This window comes from Denticeps clupeoides, chromosome 14, assembly GCF_900700375.1.
Source record: "Denticeps clupeoides chromosome 14, fDenClu1.1, whole genome shotgun sequence".
Taxonomy (NCBI): domain Eukaryota; kingdom Metazoa; phylum Chordata; class Actinopteri; order Clupeiformes; family Denticipitidae; genus Denticeps; species Denticeps clupeoides.
Genome location: NC_041720.1, coordinates 15,034,919 through 15,052,419, shown reverse-complemented (window position 1 = coordinate 15,052,419; position 17,501 = coordinate 15,034,919). Strand labels below are relative to the sequence as shown.

Genomic DNA, 17,501 nt, shown 5'->3' with positions numbered 1-17,501 from the left:
ATACCTTATTTAACTATACACTTGACTTCGATAAACTTAGACCCATTTAGTCAGCGATTCATTTCTGATTAAAGCACCACTTTTTAGGAGTGGCATCATTCTTAAAACTGCAGTGACACTGACAATGACCACTTATTCATATGCTTTACACACTCACCTGTAGCTCTAATTTGGCAGAACATAATTTAAGCCCTGACTTTTAATAAAATAATATTATCTTTCAAATAGTTTTGAGCAAGGAGATTCACAACTTCATTGTGTTTGCTATTTAAGAGAAATTTATATTTAAATGATTTGTTCATCGTTAGCTTTGGCTGAACAGGACAGGTAAGAGGCTGAGAAACGATAAAGCATCTCTCACGAACTGACATCTGCAAATTATTATTTACGGAATCCTGAACAGGAAAGAGAGTGGCATAATGAGACATAATACATCCCTGATGATCACTCATGATTGCAACATGGAGAAAGCTATTTCTCTCCTTCTTACAGACATCATGGTGGGCATGGGCTATTCTCGTGAAGAGATCAACGAATCACTCACACGCATGAAGTACGATGAGATAACGGCTACATATCTGCTGTTAGGCAGGAAGTCTACTGAGGTGAGAGCCATTTTACACACACACACACACACACACACACACCTACAGTCCTTATGCAGCTCACTACTTTCACCTAGACGACCAAGTGTTTGCAAGTGTGAGTATAACTAGTTCCTTTGACTTAAATTAATAAAATGTATGTTTTGCTTGGATTGAAGAGGAAACAAAATTGAACAATACCCAGTCAGTTCTAATTGAACATTCACAAAGTTATATACCATAATCGTTGATTTGTTTTTTTTTTTATTATTAGTAGTATTAGAGACAGGCTTTTAATAAAAAATAAGTCACACTAACCAGTTTGCAGGCTCGCACCATGTATTGTGATGGAGAGTTCATGTAAATCTTTTTTTGAATTATTATTTAATTAATCAAAATGAACAGAAGAATAGTGAAATGAAAATGATTTAATATGGTGTGAGGGAATGTAAATTTTCCACATTCCACATTTAAACATGCTTGTTCACTTTTAAAAATAATATTTGCTCTCCTTTCATTTAAATTCAGCAATTGTAACAATAGTCCCTAAAATTATTAATGTTTGTGTGCATTATATTTTCTCAGCTGGAGGCCAGTGACTCTAGTTCTAGCAGTAACCTCTCTCTGGCCAAAGCAAGGCCCAATAGTGAGCACAACAATGGCCAGTCACCATCTCACCTCAAAGTCCAGCGTAGCATCTCCTCCAATCAGAAACAGCGTCGATACAGCGACCAAGGTGAGTTCAGACTCGCATGGTGCTTGCCTATTATTTATTTATCTTTTTTGCAGATTTGACACCAAAGAGTTGTCACGTTCCTGTCTAGGGGTTAAGGGACATGTGACTGAAATGAGAGGGTTTAGGGAACCTGGGAACTCAGCACGCATACAACAACAATCAAGGGTGCAGTTTATTATTTACAGTGAACGAGTGACAAAACACAGCCTGCTGTCTCCAATGCCCAATATAACACAGGCAATAACCAATCACTAACAGGAGGACACTACACATGCAAGTGGGAGCATATTTACAACAGAGGAGTAAATCTACTAGGCAGAGTCTTACAATAACACAAACCAGGGGCAATGGTGGCCTAGCGGCTAAGGAAACGGACACTGCTCCCCGAGCGACTTTCACAGGTAAAATGCAGAGGACACATTTCACTGTGTCACTGTGTTCAGTGCAGTGTTTCACAATGACAATCACTTCACTTTCACTTCAAACCCAGTCACAAACTCAGCAACAACTCCTGCTATACAGCCTTCCAAAAAAAAAAAAAAAAACACTTGCTCAACAGCAATTCTCCAAGCTCCTCCAGGGCACTCCACAGCTTTCTTATACTAGCCAGAGGTGACGAGGTGGCCTTGGCTCCTCCCCTCATCTGATCGGCCCCAAACAACCACAGCAACAATATTAAGCTAAGAGTCCTCACACCATCCCGTCATTCATGTCTGCTTCTCTCTGCCACTTGCTCAGCTGGCCCGTCCATTCCCTCCGTGGGCTACCCCAAGAGGAGCCAGACCACTGCAGCCGATAATGACCTCAAAGAGGAGGGGGCCATGCAGCCACGAAAGTCCAGCTCGTCTGGCAGTCGCGGCATGGCCCCCCCCAGCCCCATGCTGGGTAACGCCAACAACCCCAACAAGGCCGACATTCCGGACCGCAAAAAGGGCTCCACCACCCCTGGAGTGAGTAACACTATTTAAATGAATTTTTATAGTTTTGGCCATCATTATAGTATTTTTTTTAGCTTATTTTACATAATTGAAATAATCTTTAAAACCCACATTGGAGAAGCCATCTTTGCACATGACAAGTTTATATTCCTTGACGAATGTAATAATCTTTCATTACATTAAGTTAGATTTAATCTAAAAATGGCTGTTTTGGCTTTTAAATGGGTACTTTTTTACTTTAGTAAGTAAAGTACAGGCTCTGGAAAATACTTTTTCGTTTTAATTTGTCTCAACACAGTATTTTTTTAACACACGTACCTGTACTTGAGTGAAGAATGTGAGTACTGCATTCTAGTGTTGTCTTTTATGGCATGAAAACACCATATTATAGAAATTATATTGTAAAAAGAAGCATTTTTTTCGTGCAGAGTAACGTTCCTGGGGGCATGACCAGGAGGAACACGTACGTGTGCAGTGAACGGAATGCCAATGACCGCCACTCTGTCATCCAGAATGGAAAAGAGAACAGGTCTGTTGCAGTTCACCAAAAACACACACACACTCACACACACTCACACACACACACACACACAATAATCCACCAGAATCATTCTCTGGTTACCCACGGTTAATATGCCCGCCCCTGGGTGACTGTTTAAAACAAACAGTCCACATAAAACTCCCATGTGTTCCTCACAAGATGCAATATGTCAACAGGAACACTCTCTCTCTGTTTCCTTTTCCTTTCTCTCTCACCCCCTCTGTCTCTCATGCTGTTCAAATTCATGCCAGCATTTGGTTGAACTGCCTTTGGGTGCACAGTATGCTGCCATGTAAAATTCATCTTGTCTTTAAAGATGGTGTTATAGTTAAACGTTCCCTCACAGGCTTGGTGTAAAAAAAAATAAATAAAAAGAGGACTCCTACGGCTTGTCCTTAACTCAGGTCTCAAGACATGGTGTTCTCGCGCCCGGGGACATGCGATCATCCTTTCTGCCCCAATCTTTCTCAACTGACCATTGACTCCCCATCGGAGGTCTGTGATGAAGTTGTAGGTCGGCACGTTGTGTGCTGTGTGATATTAGGAATAGGAGCACCCAGTTTCCCCAGTATCTCGCTTTATTAGGCATCTGCTTGTCCCACTTTTAACCCGACTCCAAAAGTAGCACCGGTCACGTCAATTTTCCTGTCAATCCTTAGAACGGCAATATTTGTTTTAAAGCCACGCTGTACTCCACCTACTGGTGAGTTTGGGGAAGTGCGTTTGTTTAAAGGGAACACGAAAGTCCAGTTGTTGTGGGGAAACATCAAAGTCACCCTGGGTGCAAATGAACTCTTTGAAGCACCACCCTTGATGCCCTGGTACCCTGGTGACCTGGATTCAAGACCGGGTGGGGTTACGGCCTACTCCCTTCACCGCATGCTGGCTTAAAGGCTCTTAAGACTTAAAGACCCGCCATTACATACACACAAACGTAGGCGGTGCCTACCAGTGTTAATGATGTCTGTCTTTTTTTTTTTTTTTTTCAAACAGTTTATTGAGATTACTGGAGCATGAGAAATAACTTGTGCTAATAACTCTACTCGTTACATATAATTTATGTTGTAACATTGAGGTCAACAGCAGTCGCACAAGCATTTCACCGCATATCATACCGTGTATGACTGTACTTTGAAATATTTTCAAAGAGTTGCAAAAAACATCTCAAACGATCCCCCCCACCCCATCCAAACCCCAATAAGGAAGAAAATAAAAACAATACATAAATAATAACAATTTAGTACAGACCCAGTCACCTCCACACCACCACTGCAGTGTCCCACCCAGACATTAACTGCACCACACGAGAACGGTGGGGGAGTCCATACTCTGAGCCAGATTAGGTTGTCGTCTTTTGATTAGAATGTTAATTTGTTTTAGTAACGTTGTGTGAATACAAGTGAAAACCTCAGCCGAGATATGATGCAACAGCCCCCAGAAATATTGTAAAGCCGCTACCTTGTGACTACATCTTTGTAGCGTATTTACGCGCTGTTTGTAATGCATGGCGGCGTTAACGTGTGTCGGTCCAAGAAAGGTAGATTTAGGAAATTCTATCCGCACTTCCCTCAACCAGTCCAAAGAATGATGGATGCACTACTTAAACATTTTGACAGACACAAACTTGATTCTTCTTTCTCATTGGTGTCTCGTTAACGAAACAAACACTGCCACCTACTGTTTATCTGTCAGTGTTTCACTTTGCTTTGCCTGATTGTGTAATTGACACTATCTTCTGCTCGCTCTTCCTGTCCTGTGGCGGGTGTCGCGCCAGTCTGAGCGAAATGTCTGCTTGTGCCACAAGCCCCTCTGCATACGCTGGCACCATGCTGGCCGCCTCGTCCGCTTCAGTCCGCCTCCGCCACCAGAAGGCCCTGTCCCTGTCGGCCTCCGGCCACTCCTGCCGCTCCGCTCAGCCACAGGCCATCGGCGCCGCCTCCGCCGCCACCACCGACATCTTCAGGGCCAAGTAAGGGGCTGCAAAGCAAGGAGCCCCGGCGTCTGTCTGCTTTTTTTTTTTTCCTCTCTTTTCCTCCTCTCGCTCCCCTTACGCTCTTTTCCTTTTCTAACTTCAGTGCGCCATCCATCTTTACACCTCCATAGTCTTTAATACAATCATCACTTCTCCATCATACCTGCCAGTAGCTGCCTGCGGCCTCATCTGATTCTCATCCATGTCCCACTTCCCAGTTTTTTTTTTTTTTTGTTGAATCATCCCGACTGGCCAGTCGAGCCAACTAAACCGAGACGCCATTTTATAGAAAAAAACCAAATCCTGCACTTCCCCTCTGGACATGAGCGCTAACCTGCCCGTAGTGTCTTTACCTGCTAATGCCAAAGCCATTCTTCGGGATTAACAAAAATTAAAAATGATAAAAGCGTTTTAACCCCTGTGTGCGAGCTAATGTTTCTTTCCCCCTCTAAAGAGTTGCCTCCGGTTTGAGGTAAGACAGGCTGCAGTGGGGGAATCTGTAGGAGAAGACCCCCTGAAAAGGGCCTTACAGCACTGATGGCCACACTGTCCAACGACAAGAAATCGTCAAAGTGAAAGTCTAAAAAACCATCTCTCTGCGTTCCGTCGCTTCCCCTCTAGTACGGCAGCGGTAGCTGCGGGACAGAGGAACCCCGGCACCTCCACCCACAGCATCAGCAGCGCCACGCCACCCGACCGGCTGCGCTTCCCGCGGAACACGGCCAGCCGCAGCACCTTCCACGGCGGGCAGCTTCGCGAGCGCCGCACCGCCACCTACAACGGGCCGCCAGCCTCGCCCACCCTGTCGCACGACGCCACCCCGCTCTCGCAGTCCCGCAGCCGCGGCTCCACCAACCTCTTCACCAAGCTCACGTCCAAACTCACGCGCAGGTACGTCTGCCAAGACTCTTCCCGACGAGTCTTATTTATGGCAAAAATTATGCCCTTTAATTCCCCATTCAGCTGCTGCAGGGATTCTACATCCTGATCCTCAGTACCCAGTATTATGGGGCAGTGGTGGCCTAGCGGTTAAGGAAGCGGACCCGTAATCAGAAGGTTGCCGGTTCGAATCCCAATCCCCACACACTGCTCCCCGGGCGCCTGTCATGGCTGCCCAATGCAGAGGACAAATTTCACTGTGTGCTGTGCTGCTGTGTATCACAAGTGACAATTACTTCACTTTCACTTGTATCACTTTATTAACAGGCCAGATAGTGGTTGGTCAGTAAAGTCTGTAGCCACGCTTACTGATCAGTCTCTTTGTCAATAGAATATGTGTTGATTCTTTGTTCAAGCAGCAAATGTGGTCAACATTTAATTTCATCCCTCATTTAACATCCTGACTGGCATGCCCTGTCTCCGCCTTCTTCCAGTGTCACCTACAGATATTAGGAAAATTGGACTCATCGTTTACAGTGGATGCGTCTGATGCCAGTTGGTTGGCCGACATGGTCGGCACATTTCCAACAAGTCCGAGTTTTCACAGTGATCAGATATTACCTTCTCCCTTATAGTGTGGCTAAATATGGTTTAATTTTATCACATGAAGTAATCATTTTTATAGGATCTCCAGTACCGCCATAATATATCTTTCATCGGTCTTTGCCGATGCAAGATACAGAGGTATCAGTAGTATATCAGTAGTATATCAGAGGTATCAGTAGTGATATCAGTAGTATATCAGAGGTATCTGTTGTGATCTCTTTAATGTCATTGATGGGCCACTGTTTTATTTGCAGCACGTTATAGTAAGATTATTTTCTGAAGGGGTCAGTAGGGGAAGTCAAGTACCGAGAGAGTGAGGGGCTGATGGAAGTTTAGACATTTCTCAAGATTTTTATTAGGGTAGATATTTTGAGACTTGTCATTCTGACTGGTAACAGTGAGAAATATATTTTACATTATGTTAGAATTTCTGATTCACATTCTTTTTTTTCTTTTTGGAAACATGTTGCTCATAGAACGCGGCCTGAGGATGTTGTCAATCAGGTTCCTGACTTTTAACCTTTCATTTATCCCGCGCCTTGATCAGAATTGGACCTACAAGTTCGGCTTTCTTCACAGCTTGAAGACAAGATCCTGTAGGACGCAGTCACATGACATTTTTCACCCTTTTCCAATCGGTGGTGGTGTTCTAACCCAAGAGCCTTGTGTTCTGTCTACGGTTACACTCCAGAGGGAGTGAGAGAACTGCACTGGTTTTGACTGTTAATTTGTTCATCTCTGATCCAACTGGTCATGTGACCTACTGGTATTTGGAGATCCTATCAGAGTGACATCATCGTGAGGAGTCAGTCTGGACCGAGGTGAATTGAGATTACTTTCTTATCCAGAGAGGGGTATTTGAGGAGCCTTCTATGAATCAGAATCAGTCAGATGGCCGACTATGATCCGGCCGTCCCTATCCAGTGCCGTCCTGGCCGCTGCCTATTTTATCGGTTTAATAAATTGGGGAATAATGATATTAGAGGCACAGAATTGTTGAATACTGGACTGCAGGAGTTTTGTCCCTCGCAAGAGTCTTCAGTAACGTGCAGTTCCAGGGTCTTGTAGGTGTCTTATGTCTGACTGTGCTTGAGGTAACAAACTTCTGGTTGTGCCACTCAGGCCACCGTACTGGGCGCTAAATTTGGCCACCGACCGCTGTGGTGATTGAGGGGTGGCTCATAACAAGATGGGAGACACCAGGTACCGAGACACCTTTCTTTTTGGCAAATACCTTACCGTTTGGCTGCCAGCACCTACTGTTTAGTAGCTCTGGAGGATCCAGAGATTCTACTCCCTGTTTGCTCTTCCCCTTTGTCCAGTCCCGCTAGTCGCTTTTCTCCTGGTTCCCTGTCCTGAGCGAGGTCCTGCTGAAACCTTATCTCTGTCAGTGTCAGGCCTGGACAGAAGATGCCTCACCTTGCTGAGGTCCATTCTTTTTCTTTTTAAACGTTCTACATCTGAACCGCCAACACCCTGTATCCTGAAGAACACGGACAAAAAAAAAAAAAAAAAAACAGGCCGTTGAGCCGTCCACTGTCCATGTCCCCCTACTCTTACACCTCCAGCTACAACTGTGTCTTCAACAGGGCTGTCCCGCATGCAAGAGCTATGTGTCTTGTTCAGTTTTTGGGTTTGTCCATGTGTCCTTAGAAATGTGTTACTTAATCTAACCCTAATGGGATTTTCAGATGTTACTCATGTGACTGAAATCAAGAGATGTCGCTTGACAGATTTGATGGATCGCTTGAATTTGACTGATGGTCGTCTCCATACAGGGATTCTATAGTTGAACTTACTATTATATTTAAATGCCGAATAAGAAAATAAATGTACAAACTAACAGCCGGAATTCACTATAAAAAAAAAAACCCACAAAAAAATTTAAACCATAACTTAATATTTCACTCGTAACAATTTCCAATGATGATAAACTCTCTCTCTTTTTCCTTCTTCTCACGTTGAGTTGTTTTCTCCTGGTCAAACGAGATGCAACAGTGCTGGGTCCAGTTCAGATTTCTCTTCTCAGTCAGTGTGTTATAGTCTATAGTCTCCATCAAATAACTTTAAAAAATCATAGTTTACCATGAACTGATAAGAACTAAAAAAAAGACACTTGCACAATCCCTAAATGAAACGAGGGACTCTTTCTACTGGGTTACGAAAGTGTTCAGCATAAACCTCCAGGACTGTTGGAAACCATCCCCATCGTCAAAGTCAAAAGTCAAAGTCAGCTTTATTGTCAATTCTGCCACATGTACAGGACATGCAGAGCATTGAAATTTCGTTACTCTCAGACCCATGGTGCATACAAGTAACATTAAATACAAACAGTAACATTAAATACAAACAGTAACATTAAATACAAAGGTATAAATACAATTTTAACACAATATACAAATAAGGGCACATGGTGGAGAGTGCAAACCATGTAGTGCAACAGAGCTAGTTAGTGTAAAAGTGACAAAGTGGCAAAGTGAGGTAGTTGGCAGACTAATGCTGCCCAGAGTGACTGGTGCACGGTCAGTTTGTGTGTGTGTGTGTGTGTGTGTGTGTGTGTGTGTGTGTGTGTGTGTGTGTGTGTGTGTGTGTGTGTGTGTGTGTGTGTGTGTGTTAAAGCTCCCTGATTTGGAGAGAGACAAATCTTGAACGTTTTGTTTATTACAGAACTCAATGCAAGACTCATAAATGAGTAGGTGCATCCAAACTTTCCACTGGCAGTTTGTGTCTTGATTTCAGTCTGTCTTCAGTCCTTTGAAGTCCACTGTTCCCTTTAAACAAGGGATGTAATTTGTGTCTTTTTCATATTTCTTTTGAACTTTTGTTCCATTTCAGTTGCCACCTTTTGCATCTGTAATCAGTTGAGCTCAATCCACATGAAGTCCTCTTTTCTTTCCCTTTGCTGTGTTCCTCGCCATGTAAAAGAAACGGGACCGGCTGATTCAGCACGAGATGTTTGGACAGGACCATTTGCATCTAGAGAGAGTGACTTCTGTCCCAACACTACTGCTCTTGCTTTCACTTCATTTCAAGGCAGCAGTCCAGACATGTTCATTTTCTACCTACGTCATTAACTGCTAATTCTCTTCTTTCTTTCTTTTTTCACCAAGAGCCTTGAAGCTACTTGAAACCCATCTCCCCTTCCTCATGTTTTCCTCTGAGGTTTAAGCACTTGTTTCTGTCTTGATTCCCCTCTTTCCTGCTTACTTCGTCTCTAAGAGCACCGGCAGAGTTTGAGAGAAATGGGAGATGTGAGGGTTTAAGGTGAGACGAGTAAACCCCCCAGTTTCATTTTCACTCAAGCCCTGTATCATGCAGGAACACACAAGCCAGTCACTGTAGATTAAATTTTAATGAGCCATAGTGCTGATCCATCATATGAATGTATTGTTGTATATTGTTATACCTTAGAGACTGGTAAATACGTTCAATTTTCATGTAGTGTAGTGACCCCTTGTGGTGACATTGAATACATTTATATCTTGTCATTGTTGCCCGAATCCAATGCCCTAATAAAGCCAGGGGCCATTGCATTATGGTGGTAATATCTGTAGACTCCCTAATATTCCTCCTGCATGCAGAACTGACGTTCACTGGGTGCATGAAGCACCTTGGCATCTTCAACCTTCAGCATGGTCCATAGCAAGGTAGAGAGACACAGAGAGACGTGATGCTTTAGCGGTGTTCACCTTCATCCTGTTACATTATCATTCTATGAATGCATATTTATGCACCGTCATGCACCATTGTCGATTAATCGAGTTTTCATGAAATGACGTTGCTTTGCGCGTATGCAGTGCACCAACGGGGATGAACATTAATGTAGAACGATGACAGAAGATAAAATGAACAAAATATGAGACCATAACTACGTCAGTGGATCAACAAGAACTGCACTGTTTGTTTGTTAACTTGGTCAATTACACAATTGTCAGCCTAATTAGAATTTGGGGTTCCTGAGGACTGGGGGGTGGTCAACCATTGACACACAGAGACAGACTGACTCGTCACATGTTTCGCAAAGCCTCCCTGACGTCTCCTTTTTACCTCTCTTGACAGTCGTAACGTATCCGGGGAGCAGAAGGAGGACAACAAGGACACCAAGCCACGCTCCCTGCGCTTCACCTGGAGCATGAAGACCACGTCATCCATGGAGCCGGCAGACATGATGCGCGAAATCCGCAAGGTGCTGGACGCCAACAACTGCGACTACGAGCAGCGCGAACGCTTCCTGCTGCTCTGCGTCCACGGCGACGGCCACGCCGAGAGCCTGGTCCAGTGGGAGATGGAGGTGTGCAAGCTGCCCCGCCTCTCGCTCAATGGCGTGCGCTTCAAGCGGATATCGGGGACGTCCATCGCGTTCAAGAACATCGCCTCCAAAATCGCCAACGAGTTAAAGCTGTAAAACGGGGAAATTCCAAACGGCCTCAATAAAAATTAAACAAAATGTGAATTTAAAAAAAGAAAAAAAGTCACACAAAAATAGCATATTGAAGCTGTACATTTTGTTTCTTTCAAAAAGTAGCAGATACAGACTAGCTCTCCTCAAACACTTACAAAGTATGTACTGAAAATAATGTATAGACTTATGCCTTAGGCAATAATTTCCTGCGTCTTTGGAGCATTATTATTATTATGATTATCATTATTATTATTATTGATGCAGCAGTTGGTCACTAATGCTGTGTTGAGAGGAATACTGCCCCCCCCCCTTTGAACCGTGCACTACTGCATTAGTAACTCACCCCCACCCCTTGCCTATATAGCCATCACTCCACCCTGCCATCTCACAGATCCTGTTCCACCGCGCCCGCCCGGAACCGAGTGCTCCTGCCGACCAGTCGGCGACGGACCCCCACGTGCAGGAAGTACCAGCACGGAATGGCTACCGGCTGCAGACTGGCCAATTGAAGCCGTTTGCACACGTCAACGTTGGTTTTATTTTATTTTTTTTTTCCATCTTTATTTTCCCCACCCATCCCGGCATCATTTCTTAAGGTTCCTGTTCCTATGGGACCTGCACACACAAACAAGCCAGTCACCGCAACTCAGTAGCTCTTCCTTATTGAGTCATGAAGGCAGCGGTCAGGCTGCGGCCTGCGTGTAGTGTCGTAGCGGACCTGGCTTCTGGGAGCGGCATGGGGTGAAAGCCACCACGAGCATCAGGCTGGCGAATGCACATACTTGCACATACACACACACACACACACACACTCAGAAGGGGGTTGTTGCAATGTCTTGTGGGACTTGAGACTAATGATTTTGCTAAATAATTTGTTGTTATAAGAGAACTTGTATTGATGAGGAAATTTTACTTCCTCGTCGTTTGAAATTTTAGTTTTTCTTTTTTGTCCCCATCATGGGTCAGTTTTGGAACAGTGTTCACACCTTGCCATTCGTCAGGATTCAGTATTCACTCCAGGTTTTGTCTCATTTTTAGTATTTTTTTTTTTACTACTTTTTTTTTCCTTTTTGGAATGTAAATAATGTACCTTAGTTTTGAAACAGCAACATATTGATATACTTCCTGTTTATTTTATTTTTTTTCTAAGTCTGGCTATGAGTCAGAAACGATGGAATTAATGTAACTCATCACAGATAAGGTTAATCAGTGTCTTCATTAAAATACCCTAAAAGCGCCTGGTCTGTCTTATTGAAGTGCTTGTAACCTTTATATACTGCAGTTTATATATTTACTTTTTTATTTTCCATTTATTTTTACCTTTTTTTGCCATTAGTATGTTAATAGGAGACTAAGGGAAGAAGTGACTCGAATATATAAGGACCAGACTCTTTCACAATAATTTGTATTTCATGAAACGGAGGCCATGGTTGGAAACTGGTGGTGGATCTGAGAATAATCTTGTCACGGCGTGTAGTTAAGCGTATGGAACAGGTGAATTTCCCCCAAAGTGAGCCTGGTGGCCCAACTGTCTCATACCAATCGGAGCCACAAGATGACAGTCTAGAGCGGACGTTTCCAGAGTCCTCAACCTATTCTTTACAGTCCAATGCATATGTGTTTTTTTTTCTCCTGTTGAAACCGGAGCATTTCTCATGCCTGTTTCATTTTGCAGTTCTTGATAAACGATTAAACAGTTGCATGTGAAATGTTGCAGAAAATCACAAGGAAAAAAAATTGAAAACATTTTTGTAACTTAATTAAAAACTACATTTTGCATATATGTTACTCACGACATGCACAGAAATTTAAAAGTTAATAATGGCCTATTAATCAAGTCCAGTGAATGTTACAAAGACCTATCAAAATGAAAAGAGGAAGACTAAGCAAAAAAAAATAAAAAATTAAATTACAAAAACGAGATCAACCATCAAAAATATGGGGACTGCACCATTTATAAAAAAAAATAAAATAAAAAAAAAAAAGATTAAATAAAATTAAGTGCTTAACTCAACTATTGCAGCTCCACAAGTTAAATTTGCAATTAAAAAGGCTGCAATTATGTTTGCATTTCAGCAGTTACAGGATACGAGAGAACGTTCGTAATGCGCTTCTTGTGGATGATGGGAAAAACTGAATCAAAATGGTGGACTTTCTCCCCCCCAAAAAAAAAAAAAAAAAAATTCTCCAATTTTGTAAGGTTGAACGCAGCTGTACTCTAGACCACGAAAATAATACCGGAGACAAAGTCCATGGGCCAAACAGATTTTATTTCAGGTGTTAAGATCCATCCTCAACACTGCGAGATGTTCGATATACAAAATCCTTCATCACACTGATGGAAGACTCACCTAACTTAAGTGCCACTAATGCTTGGGCAGAGTGTACTCCTTGACGTAGTTAAAGATTACTGGATTTGGAGCAGATACTGGAGGTGGGGGAATGGGGGGGTCGGGTCAAGTTGGGTGAAGGGCAAGTGGGGGGGAGATGGGGGGGGGGGGGGGGGGTTGGGGGCGCTGTTACAGTGTTCACTTCTGTTCGGGCATGAGGTCACTGATCGACTGGCCTCCCTCCAGGCGTTTCTCCATGTCCACGAGCAGCTGGACGCCGTCGACCACCATCTGCACCAGCTCCACCTCGGAGAAGCCCAGGCGGTCGGCGTTGGAGATGTCAAAGACCCCACCCACTGCGGCAGTGTCCACGCCGCCTGCGCAAGCAAAAAGATGGTTTAGCCTGGAAAGCCCGGAAAGGGGGAGCAGAACCCTCGGGGACCAGTGCGGTTAGCTACCTGTGCCGCGTTTCTGCAGCCTCAACCTCTTGAGAACCTCCCCAAAGCTCTCGTGCTTGCTGAGGTTGGGCAGTTTGACGTGGACGCCTGCACGCAGGCCAGTGCCCAGGTTGGAGGGGCAGGTGAGAACGTAGCCAAGGTGCTCGTTCCACATAAACTCGTGGCCCTTCTCTTTAAAAAGACCCTCAATCTGGGGACAGGACGGGGAGAAGCAGAGACGTGAGGTTTATTGTAACCATTAAAAAAACCCCGAGGCCTTGAGACGCAAGACGCGGTCGCACCTTCGTAAGGCCCTCGCAGAAGCGGGTGAAGACCTCCCGCATGTTTCCGCCCTTCTGCATGGAGATGACGCGCAAATGGTCCTCCTCGTTCACCCAGACCAGGAAGGTCTTGTTGTCGTTGTGCCTGCAAGCGCGCAACAAACGCGCATTTTTAAAAAAAAAAAAAAAAAAAAAAAAAGACCTCCAGGCGACCTCCACGACGAGGGAAGAGACTCACCAGATCCCCCGGGCGTCCGGCCAGTCGCGGGCCATCCCAGAAGCCAGCAGCAGCGGGGACACGGGCTTGTCGAACAGGAAGTGGTCGTCGATGAGCTGCTGCTGCTCCTCGTCCGTCATGTTCCTCAAGGCGTAATATTTTCCTTTCAGGTCTCCGTCAAGGCTGCTCAAGGCTGAGCGGAGGAAGGCTCATTTATTACTATTATTAATTGTTATGAATTACATTATTCAAACCCGGGTCTCGTAGCTCCACTTACCCTCGATGGACAGGTTCTCGATGCCGCGTCTCTCCCCGCGGCTGCAGTGGGGGGGCAGGCAGAACCCACGGATGCTCCTGCCGGTTCGCACCCTGGAGCTCAGGACGTAGTTGGGATCCAGGTCGTCCCCGCCCTTCACAGATTTTGAAAGGTATACATGTAGTTACCGGGGCGGGGCGGGGCGGGCCGATCGCCGGCACAGGGGCGGTCCGGAGCCATACCTGGAGGTTGTCGGAGTTCAGGTCTGTCTTGTGTTTGTCTGTGGGCTTGTACCCCCCGTGGCGATCCTCGATGACCGGGTCCAGCAGGTCCTTGAAGACGTCGTAGGTCTCCTCGTCTCCGGCAACGCAGCCTACAGTCATGATGAAGGGGTGACCTGCAAGGAGAGGTGGGGTCAGGGGTCAGGGGCGCCACCGAAGACCATTTCATCTCACAAGATCTTCATATATATTATCACACGAATCATGCGTTCTGTGCCCATATTGCTGCCCGGGGACGCGAGGTGACCTTGACCAGCCCTGCTACGCCACTGAGGGCCAGGAAGCGGAGCCGCAATCGCAAGGTCGCCGGTTCGAATCCGGGAAGGGCGTTTCACCACGACCGAGTGGACGGGAGGGGGCGCTGCTCCTCACCTGGGTTGTCGACCCCGGTCTGGATGACGTCATCCAGGGTGAAGCCGCTGGGGGTCTGCTTGTCCCGCAGGCCGGCGTACATGTCGGGGGTCAGCACCTTGGCCATGTGGTTGTTGTGCTTGCTGAGGTCCGGGAACTCCTGCTCCGCGCTGTAGTTCATCTTCAGCTGGTTGTGGGTGTTACCGAAAGGCATGGCTGCGTTCTCCTAAAAAGAAAAAAAAAATTAAAATTAAAAAACACATTTACGAAATTAAAATTGCATTTGTTAAATAAAAGGCACGCGATAAATTCGCCGTCAGCGTTGACCAGAGAAGCCGGAATCTGCGCACCGCCCCGGCGCCCGGGACGCACCGCAAGGTCGTCGGCGGCGGCGACGCGCATCACCTCCCGCCGCTCGTTATTTTTACAGCTCCGTCAAACGCAGGTTTTTTGGGGGGTTTTTTTTGTAAAATAACACGCTACGGGAAAAAATAATGATGAATCATAAAATAATAAAATCGTCGACGTCGCCGGCGATTCTCTTTAAAATTCCGCGTCTTTGTTCCAACGGTCCGGTCGTCAGGACCGGTGGCAACGAAACGTTAATAATCGGGGGTTAAAAAAAAATGAAAAATAAAATCTTGTCATCACGGCATTTTATTTTTTTTTACGAACGTGTCCTACCTTGCGACGCTTTTCTTTGGGAGGGGGAAGGAAAGAAAGTCCCACCAAAAAATATAAATATATATCTTTTTTTTTTTCCTTTATTAAGACCACAGACGAACACACAGACCGTGATAATGGTGTCCGGAATTAAGCGGCTTTCCTGCGCTTTTATACGCGCGGCGAGCTCGCCGCTGATTGGCTGCTATTTGAGTCCATTCATTCTATTGGCGAGGGAATCGAACGCAATCGCGCATCGCGACGCCACGGTCACATGATTCATTTTTTTTTTTTGTTTTAGTCTGTTTTGTTCGCCTCCTTCATTTTCACCTGACAGATGAGCGACAAAAAAAAAAATCAGATCTGGGTGGAGATCTGGACCCGGATATTATTACGCGGGTGATCTGTAAATTATTATTAAAATATTATTAAATTAAATTAGCGCGACATCAGACATGACAGACATGATGTCCATTCCTTTAGGGTTCCGGGGGGTGTGATGGTTCTCTTGATGGATATCGTTCTCCTCTCAAGACCTCTTGAAGTGAAGGTGGAGTGATTGTCATTGTGAAACACAGCAAGCACAGCACACCGTGACATTACAAGCGTCCTCTGCATTTTACCCAAGCAGTGATCACCTTGGCGGCTCGGGATTCGAACCGGCAGCCTTTCTAATCACGGGTCCATTTCCTTACCTGCCAGGCCACCACTGCCCAACTGGAATATTGTGAATGAATTTTATATATTTTAATATCCTGTTTTTGGTAACAGTTGGTCCCAGTGCAGTGGTCTTGAGGAGTGATCACGGTCACATGATTTTTTATCTATTGCTTTTTACATTTACATTTACAGCATTTATCAGACGCCCTTATCCATAGCAACGTACAATCAGTATTTACAGGGACAGTCCCCCTCAGGGGTTAAGTGTCCTGCTCAGGGACACAATGGTAGTAAGTGGGGTTTGAACCTGGGTGTTCTGGTTCTTAGGCGAGCGTGTTACCTACTTGGCTACTACCACCCATGTGGTAATAATCACCCCACCCATTTTCAGGGTGAAGTGATTATTGCATCGTTTCTGAGTTCCAGAATGGGTTTTCAAAAAGTGGAGATGATGTCTGATAACTGTAAGAAAAAGGACCCACAGTCCAGTCCTAATATAATGTCTGCAAAGTGTGGTGAAATGACTTTACGTTATAGTACGGCATCAGAAAGCCACTACAAATTTGTGCTGAGTAATGTAGTGGCACTTACTCAGTTGCCTAGCATGCCTGACGTGTACACGATCAAATTAGTGAGCTCTTTGAGAGGTTTTCACGGTCATTTCCAAATCGCCATGATCATTTGCCCCCCAGGCCGCCTATTTCAATTCATTTGATGCAGATCTCAGTGCTATAAAAGTCTCTGAACCGGGTACAAGAGACGTCTCTTGACACCAAACCCTTTTTTCCCCTCTTCCATTAACTCAATTTACAGGAACATTGGAACGTTCCAATTCGCTAATGTTTCAATTTAGGGATGAAACAGCAGGTTGTCCCCCCAGTTAGAGGGTTATGTCTGCAGTTCAGCATGTTCTCAACTTTGTAAGGATTAGGTGTGGATCAGGACTGACCTTTTACTCAAGAGGTCAGAGCCAGTGATGCCACTATAATGAATCAACGGCCTTTTTATCGGGGGTCACACCGGTGCTGACGTTCGCCCTGATGCAGAAAAAAAGACTTTCAAAGCGAATCAGATTTCCGCAGCACGCTGTACGGTGGATGTGGACGTTGCTTCCTGGGTACTTCAGTGTGCTCAGTCTATAATGCTCACAAATATCATGAATAAAATAACTGGAAGCAAATTATTTCATTCAGATTTACAAACTATGTTCTACCAAACGTACCATGTAGGCTAAGTCAAACAACTGAAAATAAATGTATAAAAATGTATAAAGGTGTCGTATCAGAAAATGCAACACAGGAAGCCCCATGGGCTACACCCCACTGATCACATTATTGTGGCTGTGCGGTTGGTGCCTCCCTGATCCT

The 17,501-nt window shown here is 45.0% G+C and overlaps 2 protein-coding genes across 12 annotated transcripts in view; one reads left to right on the top strand and one right to left on the bottom strand.

The window, feature by feature from the left end:
• The window catches only part of mark3b (MAP/microtubule affinity-regulating kinase 3b), a 42,893-nt gene extending 30,998 nt beyond the window's left edge, over nucleotides 1-11,895 (top strand). For 2 of the 11 annotated variants that reach the window (XM_028953541.1, XM_028953534.1), the window contains exons 11-17: nucleotides 493-605; nucleotides 1,170-1,320; nucleotides 2,059-2,270; nucleotides 2,687-2,787; nucleotides 4,574-4,768; nucleotides 5,393-5,662; nucleotides 10,316-11,895. In XM_028953541.1, the coding sequence (XP_028809374.1) occupies nucleotides 493-605; nucleotides 1,170-1,320; nucleotides 2,059-2,270; nucleotides 2,687-2,787; nucleotides 4,574-4,768; nucleotides 5,393-5,662; nucleotides 10,316-10,661 (1,388 nt within the window). In that variant the 3' untranslated portion in view covers nucleotides 10,662-11,895. Of the gene's footprint in view, nucleotides 1-492; nucleotides 606-1,169; nucleotides 1,321-2,058; nucleotides 2,271-2,686; nucleotides 2,788-4,573; nucleotides 4,769-5,392; nucleotides 5,663-7,378; nucleotides 7,774-9,181; nucleotides 9,521-10,315 lie in introns of those variants that run through there. The other 9 variants (XM_028953538.1, XM_028953536.1, XM_028953539.1 and 6 more) reach the window with 7 other exon arrangements.
• Nucleotides 11,896-12,907: 1,012 nt separating this feature from the next.
• On the bottom strand, nucleotides 12,908-15,614 carry ckbb (creatine kinase, brain b). The gene is made up of 8 exons (XM_028953542.1): nucleotides 15,496-15,614; nucleotides 14,833-15,037; nucleotides 14,422-14,576; nucleotides 14,201-14,333; nucleotides 13,945-14,116; nucleotides 13,728-13,851; nucleotides 13,447-13,636; nucleotides 12,908-13,365 (listed from the first exon to the last, which is right to left on the bottom strand). Exons 2-8 carry the CDS (start codon nucleotides 15,023-15,025, stop codon nucleotides 13,187-13,189), a joined length of 1,146 nt encoding a protein of 381 aa, XP_028809375.1. The 5' UTR covers nucleotides 15,026-15,037; nucleotides 15,496-15,614; the 3' UTR covers nucleotides 12,908-13,186.
• Nucleotides 15,615-17,501: the final 1,887 nt, after the last annotated feature.